General features: G+C 71.0%; 2 protein-coding genes across 2 annotated transcripts in view; one reads left to right on the top strand and one right to left on the bottom strand.

Annotated features, from left to right (window-relative positions):
* The first annotated feature begins 2,013 nt into the window (after positions 1 to 2,013).
* LOC142074564 (solute carrier family 12 member 6-like) lies at positions 2,014 to 17,718 on the top strand. The gene is given in 28 exon segments (XM_075135262.1): positions 2,014 to 2,324; positions 2,327 to 2,412; positions 2,414 to 2,485; positions 2,578 to 2,671; positions 4,222 to 4,370; positions 4,712 to 4,766; positions 4,851 to 4,882; positions 4,884 to 4,986; positions 5,511 to 5,735; positions 5,820 to 5,888; positions 5,891 to 5,932; positions 6,028 to 6,141; positions 7,028 to 7,126; positions 7,355 to 7,412; positions 9,255 to 9,429; positions 9,525 to 9,628; positions 9,723 to 9,821; positions 9,891 to 10,010; positions 10,104 to 10,120; positions 10,123 to 10,207; positions 11,725 to 11,893; positions 12,974 to 13,169; positions 13,822 to 13,976; positions 14,738 to 14,869; positions 14,947 to 15,036; positions 15,122 to 15,216; positions 16,080 to 16,213; positions 16,872 to 17,718. Coding segments are annotated over 28 exon segments (2,952 nt in total). The 5' UTR covers positions 2,014 to 2,227; the 3' UTR covers positions 16,958 to 17,718.
* An 81-nt stretch (positions 17,719 to 17,799) lies between these two features.
* Positions 17,800 to 18,364, bottom strand: part of LOC142074580 (solute carrier family 12 member 6-like) — an 11,328-nt gene continuing 10,763 nt past the window's right edge. Inside the window, exon 19 of the mRNA XM_075135279.1 lies at positions 17,800 to 17,818. Within this exon, the coding sequence (XP_074991380.1) occupies positions 17,800 to 17,818 (19 nt within the window). The remainder of the gene's footprint in view (positions 17,819 to 18,364) is intronic.

The raw sequence follows: 18,364 nt of genomic DNA, 5'->3' as shown, positions 1-18,364 counted from the left end.
TTTCCCCCCAAAGCGGCTGTTTTCCCCTCAGAGCGTCAGTTTGTCCCCCAAAGTGGCAGTTTTTCCCTCAAAGCATCAGTTTTCTCATCAGAGCCCGCTGTTTTCCCCCCAAAAGCGGCTATTTTTCACCCAATGCAGCTGTTTTTCCCTCAGAATGGCAGTTTTTCCCCCCAAAGCGGCAGTTTTTCCCCCAGAGTGTCCATTTTCCCCCCAAAGCAGCCATTTTCCCCCCCAAAACAGCAGTTTTCCCCTCAGAGCATCAGTTTTTCCCTCAAAGCAGCCGGTTTTCCCCTCAGACCGTCAGTTTTTCCCCTAAAGTGACAGTTTTTCCCTCAAAGCAGCAGTTTTTCCTTCAGAGTGGCAGTTTTTCCCCCGAAACAGCAGTTTTTCCCTCAAAGCGGCAGTTTTTCCTTCAGAGTGGCAGTTTTCCCCCCAAAACAGCAGTTTTTCCCTCAAAGCAGCAGTTTTTTCCCTCAGAATGGCAGTTTTTCCCCCCAAAACAGAAGTTTTTCCTCAAAGCAGCAGTTTTTCCCTCAGAATGGCAGTTTTTCCCCCAAAGTAGCAATTTTCTCTCAGAGCTGCCGTTTTTCCCCCAAAAGCAGCTGTTTTTCACCAAAGCGACTGTATTTCCCTCAAAGCAGCAGTTTTTCCCTCAGAATGGCAGTTTTTCCCCCAAAGTGGCCGATTCTGCCCCAAATTGGTACTTTCTGCAGCAAACTCTTGGTTTCTGCTACGAAGAGGCTGTTTTCTCCAAAATGGGATTTCTTTTTCCCCGGGGATTGCTTTTTTCCCCGCGGAGGTGGGTATTTTCCCTGTAATGTGGTTTTTTCCCCCCAGAGTGGGAGGTTCCTTCCCCAAAATGGCTTTTTTGCCCTCAAAAATTCCTGTTTTTCCCTGAAAGCGGCAGATTCTGTACTACAACGGCACGCTTTGCCGCAAAGCGTTGGTTTTTGCCGTCACGCAGCCGTTCCTCCCCCCAAATGGCATTTTTTCCCCCCAAAATGACTTTTATTTTGCCACAAGTGAGTTTGTTCCTTCTCAAAGGGGCGCTTTTCCCCCCAAAGTGCCTTTTTTCGCCCCAAAGCGGCAGCCCCTGCGCCGATGCGGTGTGCGGCAGTGGTGTCTGTCACAAACCTGCCGTTCTGCCCCCAAAACGGTGCTTTCTTTCCAAAAATGGTGTTTTTTCCCCAAAGCGGTGTATTTTTTCTCTCCAAAAATTGGTTTCTTTGTTCTAAAATGTGGGGTTTTTTTTCATAAAAATGTCTGGTTTATCCCCCAAAGCGGCGGGTTCTGTGCCAGAACGGCACGCGCTGCACCAAAGTGGTGGTTTCCCCCAAAATGGCTGTTTCCCCCCCAAAATGTATTCTTTGCCCCCAAAATTGTTACTTTCTTCCTAAAAATGGCTGATTCCCACCCAAAAACCCGTTTTTTCTGCAAAAAATGGCAATTTTTCTCTTCGGAATTGATATTTCCCCCCGAAATGCCTGTTCACAGCAAAAGTGGCAGTTTCCCCCCCAAAACAAGCTACTTGCCCCCCAAATGGCAACTTTTCCCCTCAAAATATTTATTTCTCCCTCAAGATGGTTGTTTTCCCCCGAAAGTTGCTATTTCCCCCCCCAAAATGCTTTTTTCTCTGGAAAACAAAAGCTGTTGCCCCCCAAAATGCCTGTTTCCCGCCCAAAATGGCCGTTTCCCCCCAAATACCCTTTTCCCTGCAAAAATTGTCTGTGTTGCCCCCTAAAATGGGCATTTTCTCTGTAAAATGGCTATTTTCTGTGTAAAATGGCTATTTTCTCTCTAAAATGGTTATTTTGCCTTTAAAATGGTTATTTTCCCTCTAAAATGGTTATTTTTGCTCTAAAATGGTTATTTTCGCTCTAAAATGGGTATTTTCCCTCTAAAATGATTGTTTTTCCTCTAAAATGGGTATTTTCTCTCTAAAATAATCATTTTCTCTCCGAACGTGGCTGTTTCCCCCAAAACGCCCCTTTCCCCGCCAAAAAGTCAGTGTTGCCCCGGAACGGCTGTTTTCCCCTCAAAATCCCTGGTTTCCCGCCCAAACCCCTGTCTGCCCCCAAACTGCCTGGATTTCCCCCAAAATGCCGTGCTCTCCCCCGCCCACTCGGGCCGTGTCCGGGCGCTTTCTCCCTCTCATTCTCTCCCCCCACCCGGCGCAGGTCCTGGGTGACCTCATCGCTGACCTCACCGCCGCCTTGCTGACCTCACCATGTCGGGGGCGGGGCTGGGGGCGCGGCCCTGGCGGGGAGGGGCGGAGCCTTCGGAGAGCAGCCCCGAGCCCCCCTCCCCCTCCAGCTCCCGCCCCCCCGCTCCGACACCAGCCCCAGCCCCAGCGAGGAGACCACGCCCCCCCTGCACAGCTCCGCCCCTGGGCGGGGCCGAGCCCGGGACAGGGGGCGGGGCCGCAGCACGCCCCACCCCTCCGGAGGCCGGCCTGGCCTCCGACAGGAACCTGGCGCTCTTCGAGGTGAGTCCTCGCCCCCTCGTTAGCGGCCCCTCGTTAGCGGCCCCTCGTTAGGGACCCCTGGCGAGCGCGCCCCGCCCTGCCCCGTCCCGCAGGAGGAGCTGGCCACCCGCCCCCGCGTCCCCGCCCTGCTGCGGCGCATCGCCCCGTACAGCGCCCTCAGCCCCGACAGCGACGACGGCGCGCCCCGGTGAGGGACCCCGGCGGCCGGGGGCGACCCGGGGGGGACCCTGGAGTTTGGGAGAGGGGACCCCGGTGTTGGGGGGGAGGGACCCAGGTGTCCCGGTGGGGGGGACCCAGGAGTCTGGGGGGGGACCCGGGTGTCCCAGGGGGGGACCCCAGTGTTGGGGGGGGACCCAGGTGTCCCGGGGGAGACCCAGGAGTTTGGGGGGGGACCCGGGTGTCCCAGGGGGGGACCCCAGTGTTGGGGGGAGACCCAGGAGTCTGGGGGGGACCCGGGTGTCCCAGGGGGGGACCCCAGTGTTGGGGGGAGACCCAGGAGTCTGGGGGGGGACCCGGGTGTCCCAGGGGGGGACCCCAGTGTTGGGGGGAGACCCAGGAGTCTGGGGGGGGACCCGGGTGTCCCAGGGGGGGACCCCAGTGTTGGGGGGAGGGACCCAGGTGTCCCGGGGGGGACCCAGGAGTCTGGGGGGAGACCCGGGTGTCCCAGGGGGGACCCCAGTGTTGGGGGGGGACCCAGGTGTCCCGGGAGGGGACCCAGGAGTTTGGGGGGGGACCCAAGTGTCTGGGAGATGGGACCCCAGTGTCGGGGGGGGGACCCAGGTGTCCCGGGGGAGACCCAGGAGTCTGGGGGGGGACCCGGGTGTCCCGGGGGGGACCCCAGTGTCGGGGGGGGGACCCAGGTGTCCCGGGGGAGACCCAGGAGTTTGGGGGGGGACCCGGGTGTCCCAGGGGGGGACCCCAGTGTTGGGGGGAGGGACCCAGGTGTCCCGGGGGAGACCCAGGAGTTTGGGGGGCGACCCAAGTGTCTGGGAGATGGGACCCCAGTGTCGGGGGGGGGGACCCAGGTGTCCCGGGGGAGACCCAGGAGTCTGGGGGGGGACCCGGGTGTCCCAGGGGGGGACCCCAGTGTTGGGGGGGGACCCAGGTGTCCCGGGAGGGGACCCAGGAGTCCGGGGGGGGGACCCGGGTGTCCCGGGGGGGACCCCAGTGTTGGGGGGGACCCAGGTGTCCCGGGAGGGGACCCAGGAGTCCGGGGGGGGACCCGGGTGTCCCGGGGGGGGACCCCAGTGTTGGGGGGGACCCAGGTGTCCCAGGGGGGACCCAGGAGTCTGGGGGGGGACCCGGGTGTCCCAGGGGGGGACCCCAGTGTTGGGGGGGGACCCAGGTGTCCCGGGGGAGACCCAGGAGTTTGGGGGGGACCCAAGTGTCTGGGAGATGGGACCCCAGTGTCAGGGGGGGGACCCAGGTGTCCTGGGGGGGACCCAGGAGTCTGGGGGGGGACCCGGGTGTCCCAGGGGGGGACCCCAGTGTTGGGGGGGACCCAGGAGTCTGGGGGGGGACCCCAGTGTTGGGGGGGGACCCAGGTGTCCCGGGGGAGACCCAGGAGTTTGGGGGGGGACCCAGGTGTCTGGGAGATGGGACCCCAGTGTTCGGGGGGGGGACCCAGGTGTCCCTGGGGGGGACCCAGGTGTCCCGGAGGGGGACCCAGGACCCCGTGGGGGGGAGCGGGGAGCCCCCCCGGGGCGGGTGCGGCGGGTGACGGTGCCCCGCGCAGGCGCGGCGGCTGCTGGGGACGCTGCGGGGGGTGGCGGCCCCCTCCCTGCAGACGCTGCTGGGGCTGGTGCTGGTGCTGCGCCTGCCCTGGGTGGTGGGCACCGGAGGGGTCCTGCAGGCCGCCGCCATCGCCCTCCTGCTCGGCGCCTGCGTGAGTGCCCCGGGGTCGGGGGGCGCGGTCAGGGGTCGGGGGGCGTGGCCTGGGGTCACGGGGGTGCTGCTGTTGGCTTTTCCCTGGGGGGGGGGGGGGGTCATGCCCCAGGGTTAGGGGTCACATGCAGGGCCACTGCTGGGGTCAGGGGTCACACCCGGGGGTCAGGGGTCGGGGGTCGTGCCCTGGGATGGTGCCTGGCTCGGGGTTGCGCATGGGGTCGGGGGTCACATCTGGGGTCGGGGGTCACAGGTGGGACCTGGGGTCAAGCCAGCTGGGGGGCAGAGGGGAGGGGTCACCGGGGGTCACCGGGGGTCAGGGGTCGCGCCTCCCCCCCCCAGGCCGTGCTGACCGCCGTGTCCCTGAGCGCCATCGCCACCAACGGCCTCGACCCCGGTGAGCGTGGGGGGGGGCGGGCGGGGCGGGGTGCTGGGGGGACCCCTGCCCTGCCCCCGCTGATGTCACGGGTGGGCGTGGCAGGGGGCTGTCCCCTGGGGCTGCTGTCGGGGGCGGCTGGGCCCCGAGGCAGGGGGGGCCGTGGGGCTCTGCGCCTTCCTCAGCGCCGCCTTCGCCGCCGCCGCCGCCGCCCTGGGGGCCGCCGAGATCCTGCTGGTGGGTCGGGGCCCTTTAAGGGGCGGGGCCGCGGAGCCGGGGGTGGGCCAGGCAGGGAGGGGGCGTGGCCACAAGGGGAGGGAGCCATGGGAAGGGGGCATGCCCACAGGGGAGGGGGCGTGCCCACAGGGGAGAGGGCGTGGCCACAAGGGGAGGGAGCCATGGGAAGGGGGCGTGCCCACAGGGGAGGGGGCGTGGCCACAGGGGAGGGGTGTGGCTAAGTGGGGGTGCAGCTAAGTGGGCGGGGCCTCATGGGGGCATGGCTGTAGGGGAGGGCTGCCTGGGGGTGGTGGGTGGGGCCTGAGGGGAGGGGAGGGGCCTTGAGAGACGCCAGGGGAGTGGGCGGGGCCTGATAAGAGGGGTGGGGCTTCCTTCTTCCACATGGGGGGGGCATTGGGGGCACGGGTGTCTTGAAGGGGGCGGGGCTGGGGGAGGAGACTCCTGGGGGTGTGGCCTCCTGCCAACAGGCGGGGCCGGGTGGGCGGGGCCAGGTGGGCGGGGCCCGGGTGTCTCACCCCTCTCTCGCAGGTGTACTTGGCCCCCAGGCGGCCATCCTGCCGGGGCGGGGCCGTGGGGGCCGGCTGAACAACGGGCGGGGCTATGGGGCGGGGCTGCTGGGGCTGCTGGGGCTGGGGGCTGCCGCCCCGCCCGCCGCCCGCGCCGCCCCCCTGGGCCCCGCCGGGCTGCTGCTGGCCCTGCTGGGGCTGCAGGCGGGGGCCCTGCGCGCCGCCCTGCCGGGGGGCCCCCCACGGGTGAGTCGCCCCCCTTCCCCCCCCCCCCCAAAACCGGCGGGCGTGGCCCTGACGAGGCGCTGACGGCCCCCTCCCCGCTCCCCCAGGCTCTGCCTGCCCGCCCAGCCCGGCGGCCGCCTCCAGCCCTGCCCCAGGGGGGGCAACGGCACCCGGGGGGGCGGCCGGCCTTCCCGGGGCCCAGCGCACGGCTGCTGGCGCGTGAGTCTGGGGGGGGGGGCACGGGGAGGGGGAGGCCGGGGCGGGGTGGGGGTGCGGACGGGAGGGACCCAGGCGTGGCCCGCCCCGCCCCACAGAGAACCTGTGGCCCCGCCCCCCCGAGCCGGGGCTGTGGGAGGGGCCAGGCGAGGCTGAGGACGACGATTCTTCTTTCGGGGTCCTGCTGGGGCTGAGCCTGCCCACCGCCTCGGGTGAGTGGGGGGACCCCGGCCTCGGGGGGGGCCCAGGGGTCCGGGGGGGCACCCAGGGCGTTCGGGAGGGGACCCAGGTGTCCGGGGGGGCACCCAGGGCGTTCGGGAGGGCACCCAGGTGTCTGGGGGGGCACCCAGGGCGTTCGGGAGGGCACCCAGGTGTTGGGGGGGGCACCCAGGGCGTTCGGGAGGGGACCCGGTGTCCGGGGGGCACCCAGGGCGTTCGGGAGGGGACCCAGGTGTCGGGGGGGCACCCAGGGCGTTCGGGAGGGGACCCAGGTGTCTGGGGGGCACCCAGGGCGTTCGGGAGGGGACCCAGGTGTCGGGGGGGGCACCCAGGGCGTTCGGGAGGGGACCCAGGTGTCTGGGGGGGCACCCAGGGCGTTCGGGAGGGGACCCAGGTGTCGGGGGGGGCACCCAGGGCGTTCGGGAGGGGACCCAGGTGTCTGGGGGGCACCCCGGGCGTTCGGGAGGGGACCCAGGTGTCTGGGGGGGCACCCAGGGCGTTCGGGAGGGACCCAGGTGTCGGGGGGGGCACCCAGGGCGTTCGGGAGGGACACAGGGGACCAAGGAGGGGACCCCAGCATCCTGGAAGGGGACCCCGGCCTTGGAGGGGGGACCCAGGGGTCCAGGGGGTGCGTGTCCGGGGGGACCCAGGCATCTGGGGGGGCACCCAGGGTGTTTGGGAGGGAGGGACCCAGGGGTCCAAGGAGGGGACTCGGCGTCTGGGAGGGAACACGTGGGGGGGCCCCGGCATTCGGGGGGGCCCCGGGCACCCTGGAAGGGGACCTGGGTCTCCGAGGGGGTACCCAGGCATCCGGGGGGGCCCCCAGGCGTGGGGTACATCCGGGGGGCTGCGGGCGGGACACCCAGGTGTGGGGGGCAGGGGTGCTGTGGGGCTGCAGCCGCTCCGGGGAGCTGCGCGACGTCGCCCGCTCCGTCCCGGCCGGGAGCCTGGGGGCCGCCCTGGCCACCGCCCTGGGCTGCATCCGCCCCCACCCCTTAGGGGGGGCCCCGAAACCTGGGGGGGGCAGGGGGGGCAGGCTGAAACGAGCGTCCCCCCAAAGGAGGGGGAGCGCCTGGGGGTAAGGGGTCTGTTTTGGGGCGCTCTGGGGGGGTTTGGGGGCAGCGACCCCATGTGTGCCCTGGGGGGGGTCACCCCGTTTTGGGGTGGGGGTGCCGGTTTTGGGGGGGCGTTTCCTTGACAGCCCAGACCTGAGCGCGGCCCTGCTGCTGGGGGCCTCCGTCGAGGGGCAGCTGCTGCGGGACAAGTGAGTGTCCCGGGGGTCCCCCGGGGGGGCCCTGATGTCCCAGTCGTGTCCCCGGGGGTCCCCGGTGTCCCCAGGGGGTCCCTGATGTCCCATTCGTGTCCGCGGTGTCCCCAGGGGGTCCCTAAGTCCCAGTTGTGTCCCCGGGGGGTCCCCAGTGTCCCCAGGGGGGTCCCTGATGTCCCATTTGTGTCCTCGGGGGGGTCTTGGTGTCCCCAGGGGGGTCCCTGATGTCCCATTTGTGTCCTCGGGGGGGTCTTGGTGTCCCCAGGGGGGTCCCTGATGTCCCAGTCATGTCCCAGGGGGGTCCTGGTGTCCCCAGGGGGGTCACCCCCCCCTTAGGGGGGTCCTGGTGTGCCAATGGTGGCCCCAGAAGGTCCCCGGTGTCCCCAGGGGCTTCCCCAGTGTTCCTGGTGTGTCCCTACAGCCCTAGAGAGGTCCCCAGTGTCCCAGTGGCGTCCCTAAAGAGTCCCCAGTGTCCCCAAGGGGCTCCCCAACACCCCCAGGGGTGTCCCCAACGCCCCCGTGCCATCCCCTGTGCCCCCGAGGGGCTCCCCAATGTCCCACCGCTGTCCCCAGGGGGGTCCCCAACACCCCTGTGCCCCCGAGGGGGTCCCCAATGTCCCATTGTTGTCCCCAGGGGGGTCCCCAACACCCCTGTGCCCCCGAGGGGGTCCCCAATGTCCCACCGCTGTCCCCAGGGGGGTCCCCAACACCCCTGTGCCCCCGAGGGTGTCCCCAATGTCCCATTGCTGTCCCCAGGGGGATCCCCAACACCCCTGTGCCCTCGAGGGGGTCCCCAATGTCCCATTGCTGTCCCCAGGGGGGTCCCCAACACCCCTGTGCCCCCGAGGGGGTCCCCAATGTCCCATTGCTGTCCCCAGGGGGGTCCCCAACACCCCTGTGCCCCCGAGGGGGTCCCCAATGTCCCACCACTGTCCCCAGGGGGGTCCCCAACACCCCTGTGCCCCCGAGGGGGTCCCCAATGTCCCACCGCTGTCCCCAGGGGGGTCCCCAACACCCCTGTGCCCTCGAGGGGGTCCCCAATGTCCCATTGCTGTCCCCAGGGGGGTCCCCAACACCCCTGTGCCCCCGAGGGGGTCCCCAATGTCCCACCGCTGTCCCCAGGGGGGTCCCCAACACCCCTGTGCCCCCGAGGGGCTCCCCAATGTCCCACTGCTGTCCCCAGGGGGGTCCCCAACACCCCTGTGCCCTCGAGGGGGTCCCCAATGTCCCATTGCTGTCCCCAGGGGGGTCCCCAACACCCCTGTGCCCCCGAGGGGGTCCCCAATGTCCCATTGCTGTCCCCAGGGGGGTCCCCAACACCCCTGTGCCCCCGAGGGGGTCCCCAATTCCCACCGCTGTCCCCAGGGGGGTCCCCAACACCCCTGTGCCCCCGAGGGGGTCCCCAATGTCCCATTGCTGTCCCCAGGGGGGTCCCCAACACCCCTGTGCCCTCGAGGGGGTCCCCAATGTCCCATTGCTGTCCCCAGGGGGGTCCCCAACACCCCTGTGCCCTCGAGGGGGTCCCCAATGTCCCACCGCTGTCCCCAGGGGGGTCCCCAACACCCCTGTGCCCCCGAGGGGGTCCCCAATATCCCATTGCTGTCCCCAGGGGGGTCCCCAACACCCCTGTGCCCCCGAGGGGGTCCCCAATGTCCTATTGCTGTCCCCAGGGGGGTCCCCAACACCCCTGTGCCCCCGAGGGGGTCCCCAATTCCCACCGCTGTCCCCAGGGGGGTCCCCAACACCCCTGTGCCCCCCGAGGGGGTCCCCAATTCCCACCGCTGTCCCCAGGGGGGTCCCCGTGGATGTCCCCGATGTCCCAGCCGGGTCCCCCCCCAGGTTCGGCGGGTCTCTGCGGGGGACGCCGGTGGCGGGGGCGGCCTCCTGGCCCTCCCCCTGGGTGCCGCTGGCCGGGGCCCTGCTCTCGGCCGTGGGGGCCGGGCTGCAGGCGCTGCTGGGGGGCAGCCGGCTGCTGCGGGGGCTGGCCCGCACCCGCGCCCTCCCCCTGCCCCAGGTGAGCCCCCCGACGTCACCGCGGCGTTGGCGTCACCGCGGCCTCCTCGTCACCACGGCGGCGTCGTCGTCACCGCGTCCCCCTGTGCTCCGCAGGCGCTGGGGCGGGGGCGGCTCTGGCCGCTGGCGGCCACGACGGCGGTGGCCGAGCTGGGCGTCCTGCTGGGTTCCCTCGACCTGCTGGCTCCCGTCCTCTCCGTGTGCGGTGACGCCCCCCGCCGCCGCCCGCCTCACCGCGCCCCGCAGGCGGTGACGCCGCCTTCCTCCCTTCCTCCTCCTCCTCCTGCTCCCCAGGTTCTGCCTCAGCTCCTACCTGGGCCTCAACCTGGCCTGCGCCCTGCAGGGGCTGCTGCCCACCCCCGGCTGGAGCCCCCGCTGCCGCCTCTACCACTGGTGAGCCCCCGGCCCCGGCCCCCCCGGGGGGGTCCCCGGGACCCCCCGCCCACCCCCGGCTCCCCGCAGGGGGGTCTCGCTGGCGGGCGCGGGGCTGTGCCTGGGGCTGATGCTGGTGACCTGCTGGTACTGCGCCCTCCTGGCCATCGGCATCGGGGCCACCGCCTACAAGTACCTGGAGTACCGCGGGTGAGGGGGGGCCCCCCGCCCCGCTTGGGGGTCCCCGCGTGCCCCCCGGGGCTGCGGCTGACCCCCCCCTTCCCTTCCCTTCCCCCCTCGCAGGGCGCAGAGCGAGTGGGGGAGGGGCTGCGCGGGCTCTCCCTCAGCGCCGCCCGCTTCGCCCTCCTGCGCCTGGAGGACGGGCGGCCCCCCGCCCCCAGCTGGAGGTGAGCGCCCCGGGGGGGGCCCCGACACCCCCCTGCCGTCCCCTGGGACCCCCAGGGGGTCCCCAATTCCCAACGGTGTCCCCGGGGGGGTCCCCGACACCCCCTGCCGTCCCCTGGGTCCCACAGGGGGTCCCCAACGCTGTCCCTGAGGGGTCCCCAACACCCCCCTGCCATCCCCTGGGACCCCCAGGGGGTCCCCAATTCCCAACGGTGTCCCCGGGGGGGTCCCCGACACCCCCCTGCCGTCCCCTGGGTCCCACAGGGGGTCCCCAACGCCCCAACGCTGTCCCTGGGGGGTCCCCAACACCCCCCTGCCGTCCCCTGGGACCCCCAGGGGGTCCCCAATTCCCAACGGTGTCCCCGGGGGGTCCCCGACACCCCCCTGCCGTCCCCTGGGACCCCCAGGGGGTCCCCAATTCCCAACGGTGTCCCCGGGGGGGTCCCCAACACCCCCTGCCGTCCCCTGGGTCCCGCAGGGGGTCCCCAATGCCCCAACGCTGTCCCTGGGGGGGTCCCCAACACCCCCTGCCGTCCCCTGGGACCCCCAGGGGGTCCCCAATTCCCAACGGGGTCCCCGACACCCCCCTGCCGTCCCCTGGGACCCCCAGGGGGTCCCCAATTCCCAACGGTGTCCCCGGGGGGGTCCCCAACACCCCCTGCCGTCCCCTGGGACCCCCAGGGGGTCCCCAATTCCCAACGGTGTCCCCGGGGGGTCCCCAACACCCCCTGCCGTCCCCTGGGTCCCGCAGGGGGTCCCCAATTCCCAACGGTGTCCCCGGGGGGGTCCCCAACACCCCTGCCGTCCCCTGGGACCCCCAGGGGGTCCCCAATTCCCAACGGTGTCCCCGGGGGGGGCCCTGACACCCCCCTGCCGTCCCCTGGGACCCCCAGGGGGTCCCCAATTCCCAACAGTGTCCCCGGGGGGGTCCCCAACACCCCCTGCCGTCCCCTGGGATCCCCAGTGGGTCCCCAATTCCCAACGGTGTCCCCGGGGGGGTCCCCAACACCCCCCTGCCGTCCCCTGGGACCCCCAGGGGGTCCCCAATTCCCAACGGTGTCCCCGGGGGGGTCCCCAACACCCCCTGCCGTCCCCTGGGTCCCACAGGGGGTCCCCAACGCCCCAACGCTGTCCCTGGGGGGGTCCCCAACACCCCTCTGCCGTCCCCTGGGTCCCACAGGGGGTCCCCAACGCCCCAACGCTGTCCCCGGGGGGGTCCCCAACACCCCCTGCCGTCCCCTGGGTCCTGCAGGGGGTCCCCAACGCCCCAACGCTGTCCCTGGGGGGGTCCCCAACACCCCCCTGCCATCCCCTGGGACCCCAGGGGGTCCCCAATTCCCAACGGTGTCCCCGGGGGGGTCCCCAACACCCCCTGCCGTCCCCTGGGTCCCACAGGGGGTCCCCAACGTCCCAACGCTGTCCCAAGGGGGGTCCCCAGCGTCCCCAGAGGGTCCCCAACGCCCCCCCCCCCCCCGCGGGGCTCCCCCCCCCCCCCCCGCGGGGGTCCCCCGCCCCCCAGGCCGCAGCTGCTGGTGCTGCAGAAGCTGGACGAGGAGCTGCGAGCCACCCAGCCCCAGCTGCTGGCCCTGGCCGCCCAGCTGCAGGCGGGCAAGGGGCTGACGGTCGTCGGCTCCGTCCTGCCCGGGGAGCTGCCCCGCGACCAGCCCCGCGCCCGCGCCGCCGAGCAGGTACGGGCCTGGGGGCCTACGGGCCCGGCGCCTATGGATCTGGGGACCTATAGAGCTGGGCTGGGGGCCTATGGATCTGGGGGCCTGTGGGGGTGGGTCCCTATGGGGCTGGGTGCCTGCGGGGTGGATCCCTATAGCCCCGGGTCGCTGTGCGTCAGGGCCCCTATAGCCTTGGGTCCCTGCGGGTTGGGTCCCTATAGGCTGGGGCCCCTATAGCCTTGGGTCCCTGCGGGTTGGGTCCCTATAGGCTGGGGTCCCTATAGCCTTGGGTCCCTGCGGGGAGGGTCCCTATAGGCTGGGGTCCCTGCGGGTTGGGTCCCTATAGGCTGGGGCCCCTATAGCCTTGGGTCCCTGCGGGGAGGGTTCCTATAGGCTGGGGTCCCTATAGCCTTGGGTGCCTGCGGGGAGGGTCCCTATAGGCTGGGGTCCCTATAGCCTTGGGTTCCTGCGGGGAGGGTCCCTATAGGCTGGGGTCCCTATAGTCTTGTGTCCCTGCGGGTTGGGTCCCTATACGTCTGGGTTCCTATGGGTTAGGGTCCCTGTGGGGCGGGTTCGTATAGGACGGGGTCACTACAGGGCTGGCTCTCTATGGGTTAGGGTCCTTGAGGGGTGGGTCCCTATAGCCCTGGGTCCCTATGGGCTGGCTCCCTATGGATTGGGATCCCTATGGGCTGTAGTTCCTATGGGCTGGGTGTTATGGGCTGGGGTCCTTATGAGCTGGGTCCCTATAGGTTGGCTCCATAGGGACTGGGGTCCCTATGGGCAGGTCCCTATGGGCTGGGTTCCTATAGGCCTGGCTCTCTATGGGCGGGGTCTCTATGGGTTGGGGTCCCTATAGGCCGGGGTCCCTATGGGCTGGGGTCCCTATAGGGTGGGGTCCCTATGGACTGGGTCCCTATGGGCTGGGGTCCCTATAGGGTGGGGTCCCTATGGACTGGGTCCCTATGGGCTGGGTCCCTATAGGGTGGGGTCCCTATGGACTGGGTCCTATAGGCCGGCTCCCTATGGGCTGGGGTCCCTGCGGGGCGGGTCCCGGCGGCCCCCCCCCAGGCGCCCCGCCCTGACGCCCCCCGCCCCCAGGCGCTGCGGGCGGGGCTGGCGGGGGCGGGGGCGCGGGGCTTCGTGCAGGTGCTGGTGGCGCCGGGGCGGGGGCCGGGGCTGGCGGCGCTGGTGCAGGGCTGCGGGCTGGGGGCCCTGCGCCCCAACGCCGTCCTGATGGGCTGGCCCCACGGCTGGCGCCGGCGGCACGACCCCGCCGCCGCCCGCCGATTCGTGGGTACGGGGCCGGGGGGGCTTGGGGGGCGGGAGGGGACGTGGGGGGGCTTGGGGGGCGGGAGGGGAGGGGGAGACGGGGGGACGTGGGGGGACATGGGGGGCACGGGGACAGGGGGACTTGGGGGGGACGTGGGGGACATGGGGGGACAGGGGGACTTGGGGGGACGTGGGGGACATGGGGACGAGGACTTGGGGGGGACTTGGGGGCACGGGGACAGGGGGACTTGGGGGGATGGGGGGGACATGGGGACAGGGGGACTTGGGGGATCATGGGGGGACGTGGGGGACACGGGGGGACAGGAGGACTTGGGGGGGACGTGGGGGACACGGGGGGACAGGGGGACTTGGGGGGGACACAGGGGAATGTGGGGGACACGGGGGGATAGGGGAACTTGGGGGGATGTGGGGGACACGGGGACAGGGGGACGTGGGGGACACGGGGGGACAGGAGGACTTGGGGGGGACGTGGGGGACACGGGGGGACAGGGGGACTTGGGGGGGACACGGGGGAATGTGGGGGACACGGGGACAGGGGAACTTGGGGGGGACGTGGGGGGCAGGAGGGGACTTGGGGGCCGGGGGCAGGTGAGGGGACCCAGGGGGTGGGGGCCGGGGCCCCCCCCCCGCCCCCCCCAGCCCCGCTGTCCCCCCAGAGCTGCTGCGCGTGGCGGGGTCCGGCGGCCGGGCGCTGCTGGTGGCCAAGGGGCCACTGGGGGCCGGGGCGCCGGGGGGCACCCTGGACGTCTGGTGGGTGGTGGGCGACGGGCGCCTGCTCACCCTGCTGCCCCTGCTGCTGCGACAGCACCCGGTACCGGGGGGGGCTGCGGGGGGCTCGGGGGCTGGGGGGGGGTTCGGGGGCTGCGGGGGGCTGGGGGGGCCTGGGGGGGGGCTCGGGGGCTGCGGGGGGCTGGGGGGGCTGGGGGGCCTGGGGGGGGGCTCGGGGGCTGGGGGGGGCTGGGGTGGGGGGGCTGGGGGGGGCTGGGGGGGGCTGGGGTGGGGGGGTTGGGGGCTGCGGGGGGCTGGGAGGGGCTGGGGGGGGGCTCGGGGGCTGCGAGGGGCTGGGGGGGGCTGGGGTGGGGGGGTTGGGGGGGCTGTGGGGGGGCTTGGGGGGAGTCGGGGGCTGGGATGAGGGGGGCTGGGGGCTGTGGGTGCCATGGGTGTGGGGGGGGCTCGGGGGCTGGGGGGCTATGGGGGCGGGGGTGGGTGCTGGGGCGGGGGCTGTGGGCGCTGTGGGTGCGGGGGTGGGTGCGGGGGTGGGTGCGGTGGGTGCTGGGGCGGGGGGCTGTGGGCGCTGTGGGTGCGGGGGTGGGTGCGGTGGGTGCTGGGGCGGGGGCTGTGGGTGCGGCGGGCGCAGTGGGTGGGGGGGTGGGTGCGGGGGTGGGTGCGGTGGGTGCTGGGGGCGGGGGCTGTGGGCGCAGTGGGTGCGGGGGTGGGTGCGGGGGTGGGTGCGGTGGGTGCTGGGGCGGGGGCTGTGGGCGCGGCGGGCGCAGTGGGTGCGGGGGTGGGTGCGGTGGGTGGGTGCGGTGGGCGCGGCGGGCGGGGTCGGCGCGGGCTGAGGGTGCGGCGCAGGCCTGGCGCGGGTGCCGGGTGCGGCTGTTCACGGTGGCGCGGCTGGAGGACAACAGCCTGCGCCTGCGGCGCCTGCTGGAGGCCGTCGCCCGCCGCAGGGGGCTGCCGGCCCAGACCCACGTGGTGGAGCTGGTGAGACCCCGCGCCCCCGCCCCGGGGGGGGCCCCGGCGCCCCTGGGTGCCCCCCCGACCCCCGCCTGCCCCCCCAGCACGACAGCGACGTCTCGGCGTACACCTACGAGCGGACGCTGATGATGGAGCAGCGCTCCCAGATGCTGCGCCAGATGCGGCAGGCGCAGGTGACGTCGCGCGGCGCGGCGGGGCGGCGTGTCGGGGCGGGGGTGACGTCACGAGGCGTTGAGGGCTCTGCCGGTGATGTCACAGGGAGGCCCCGCCCCGTCGCAGGCCCCCAGCGCGGGGGAGGAGGAGGAGGAGGAGGTAGAGGAGGGAGGCGGCATCCCCCGCCGGGGTCCCAGCCCGTGAGTGCCACTGGGGGGACTGGGGAGGCACTGGGATGTACTGGGAGGGTGTTGGGGCGGTGCCCTGGGCCGCGATGGGGGGCCGGGGATTGTACTGGGGGTCATGGGGAGGGCACTGGACCGTACTGGGAGAGAGGGATGTGGGGCTGCCCCGGGGGGCACTGGTCCGTACTGGGAGGGAGGGATGTGGGGCTGCCCCGGGGGGCACTGGGGGGCACTGGTCTGTACTGGGAGGGAGGGATGTGGGGCTGCCCCGGGGGGCACTGGGGGGCACTGGTCTGTACTGGGAGGGAGGGATGTGGGGCTGCCCCGGGGGGCACTGGGGGGCACTGGTCTGTACTGGGAGGGAGGGATGTGGGGCTGCCCCGGGGGGCACTGGTCCATACTGGGAGGGAGGGATGTGGGGCTGCCCCGGGGGGCACTGGGGGGCACTGGTCTGTACTGGGAGGGAGGGATGTGGGGCTGCCCCGGGGGGCACTGGTCCGTACTGGGAGGGAGAGATGTGGGGCTTCCCCGGGGGGCACTGGTCCATACTGGGAGGGAGGGATGTGGGGCTGCCCTGGGGGGCACTGGTCCGTACTGGGAGGGAGGGATGTGGGGCTGCCCCGGGGGGCACTGAGGGGCACTGGTCTGTACTGGGAGGGAGGGATGTGGGGCTGCCCCGGGGGGCACTGGGGGGCACTGGTCTGTACTGGGAGGGAGGGATGTGGGGCTGCCCCGGGGGGCACTGGGGGGCACTGGTCTGTACTGGGAGGGAGGGATGTGGGGCTGCCCCGGGGGGCGCCGGTGGCGCTGGTGGCCCTGGTGGCGCCGGTGGCTCTGGTGGTGCCGGTGGCGCTGGTGGTGACGGGGCTGCGGGGCAGGGGCAACGTGCGGCGCATGCACGCGGCGGAGCGGCTGAACGAGGCCGTGGGGCGGCGCTCGGGGGGGGCCCGGCTGGTGCTGCTGGACCTGCCCCCCCCGCCCCCCCCCCGGCCCCCCCGGCCCCTCGACAACTGTATCCTGGGGGGAGGGGAGGGGAGGGGGGGACTGGGAGGGAATGGGGGGGAACGGGGGGGAACTGGGGGGGAAGCGGGGGGGAAATGGGGGGAATGGGGGGATGGGGGGGAATGGGGGGGAAACGGAGGGAGCTGGGGGGAATGGGGGGAAACGGGGGAGGAACTGGGGGGAAGTGGGGGGAAATGGGGGAGGAACTGGGGGGAACTGGGGGGAACGGGGGGAACTGGGGGAACGGGGCGAACTGGGGGAAGTGGGGGGAAACGGGGGGGGAACTGGGGGAAGTGGGGGGAACTGGGGGAAGTGGGGGGAAACGGGGGGGGAACGGGGGGAACTGGGGGGAACTGGGGGAACGGGGGAAGTGGGGGGAAATGGGGGAGGAACTGGGGGGAACTGGGGGGAACGGGGGGAACTGGGGAAACGGGGGGAAGTGGGGGGAAACGGGGGGGGAACTGGGGGGAACTGGGGGAAGTGAGGGGAACTGGGGGAAGTGGGGGGAACTGGGGGAACTGGGGGGAACTGGGGGAACGGGGGGAAGTGGGGGGAAGTGGGGGGAACTGGGGGAACGGGGGAAGTGGGGGGAAATGGGGGAGGAACTGGGGGGAACTGGGGGAACTGGGGGAAGCGGGAAGCCGGGGAAGCGCCCTTGACGCGGCCAGACCTGGAGTTCCTGGAGGTGCTGACGGAGGGGCTGGGGCCGGTGCTGCTGGTGCGGGGGGGCGACGGGGACCCCCCCGGCCCCTGAGCGCACCAGTACGGCCCAGCAGGGGCCCAGCGCTCCCAGTACGGCGCCAGCCTCAGCCGCAGCTCTTCAAGCGCGACCCCAGTATGGGCCCAGTGCTCCCAGTATGGGCCCCCACGCTCCCAGTACGATGCCGGTCTGAGTCACAGCTCTCCGAGTGTGATCCCAGTATGGGGCCAAACGCTCCCAGTATAGCACCAGTGCTCCCAGTATGATGCCAGCCTGAGCCACAGCTCTTTGAGCACGATCCCAGTACGGGCCGCCACACTCCCAGTATGGGCCCAGCGCTCCCACTATAGCACCAGTGCTCCCAAGTACGATGCCAGCCTGAGCCACAACTACCTGAGTCAGATCCCAGTATGGACCCCAGCACTCCCAGTATAGCACCAGTGCTCCCAAGTACGATGCCAACCTGAGCCGCAGCGTCTGAGTCAGATCCCAGTATGGACCCCAGCGCTCCCAGTATAGCACCAGTGCTCCCAGTATGATGCCAGCCTGAGCTACAGTTAAAGTAGGAGCTCAGTATGAGCCCCAGTGTTCCCAGTGCAGGCCCTGTGCTCCCAGTACAATGCCAGCCTGGGCTGCAGCTGTCCGAGTACAATCCCAGTATGGGCCCAGTGCTCCCAGTATAGCCCCTGAGGCTCCCAGTGCCGCTCCTGTGTGCTCCCAGCGCGGGTCCCAGCACTCCCAGTACAGGCCCCAGTGCTCCCAGTAGGGCCCTGGCGCTCCCAGCGCACACCACCAATAAAATGGTTTGCACTCCACCCCGCCCTGGCGTCTCTTTGGGCCGATCCCAAAACCTCCGGGATTCCCCCCAAAACGCCGTCGCCAGCCCCCCAGCACCTTTATGGGTGGGGAGGGCACCTCGCGTCACGGGGGGGGCGGGGGGTCAGCGGGGGGACCCCGGTGTCCGGGGGGGGGAACAAAACCAGAGCCCGCGGGAGAAACCCAGAGCCCTGGGGTGCTCCTGGGGGTCTTGGGGTGCCCCTGGGGTGCTCCTGGGTGCCCACAGGATGCTCCTGAGGGTCTTGGGGTGCTTCTGGGGGTTCTTGGTGTTCCTGGGAGTCTCCAGGTGCCCCTGGGGTGCTCCTGGGGGTCTTGGGGTGTTCTAGGTGTCTCTGGGTACCCTTGGGGTGCCCCTGGGGTGTTCCTGCGGGTCTTGGGGTGTTCTAGGTGTCTCTGGGTACCCTTGGGGTGCCCCTGGGGTGTTCCTGCGGGTCTTGGGGTGTTCTAGGTGTTTCTGGGTATCCTTGGTGTGCCCTTGGGGTGCCCCTGGGGGTCTTGGGGTGCCCCTGGGGGTCTTGGGGTGTTCTAGGTGTCTCTGGGTACCCTTGGTGTGCCCCTGGGGTGCTCCTGGGGGTCTTGGGGTGCTTCTAGAGGTTCTTGGTGTTCCTGGGAGTCTCCAGGTAC

Source organism: Calonectris borealis, chromosome 38 (genome assembly GCF_964195595.1).
Source record: "Calonectris borealis chromosome 38, bCalBor7.hap1.2, whole genome shotgun sequence".
In the NCBI taxonomy this organism is placed as follows: Eukaryota; Metazoa; Chordata; class Aves; order Procellariiformes; family Procellariidae; genus Calonectris; species Calonectris borealis.
The sequence above is the reverse complement of the archived record's forward strand: the minus strand, read 5'-3'. Positions and strand labels throughout refer to the sequence as shown.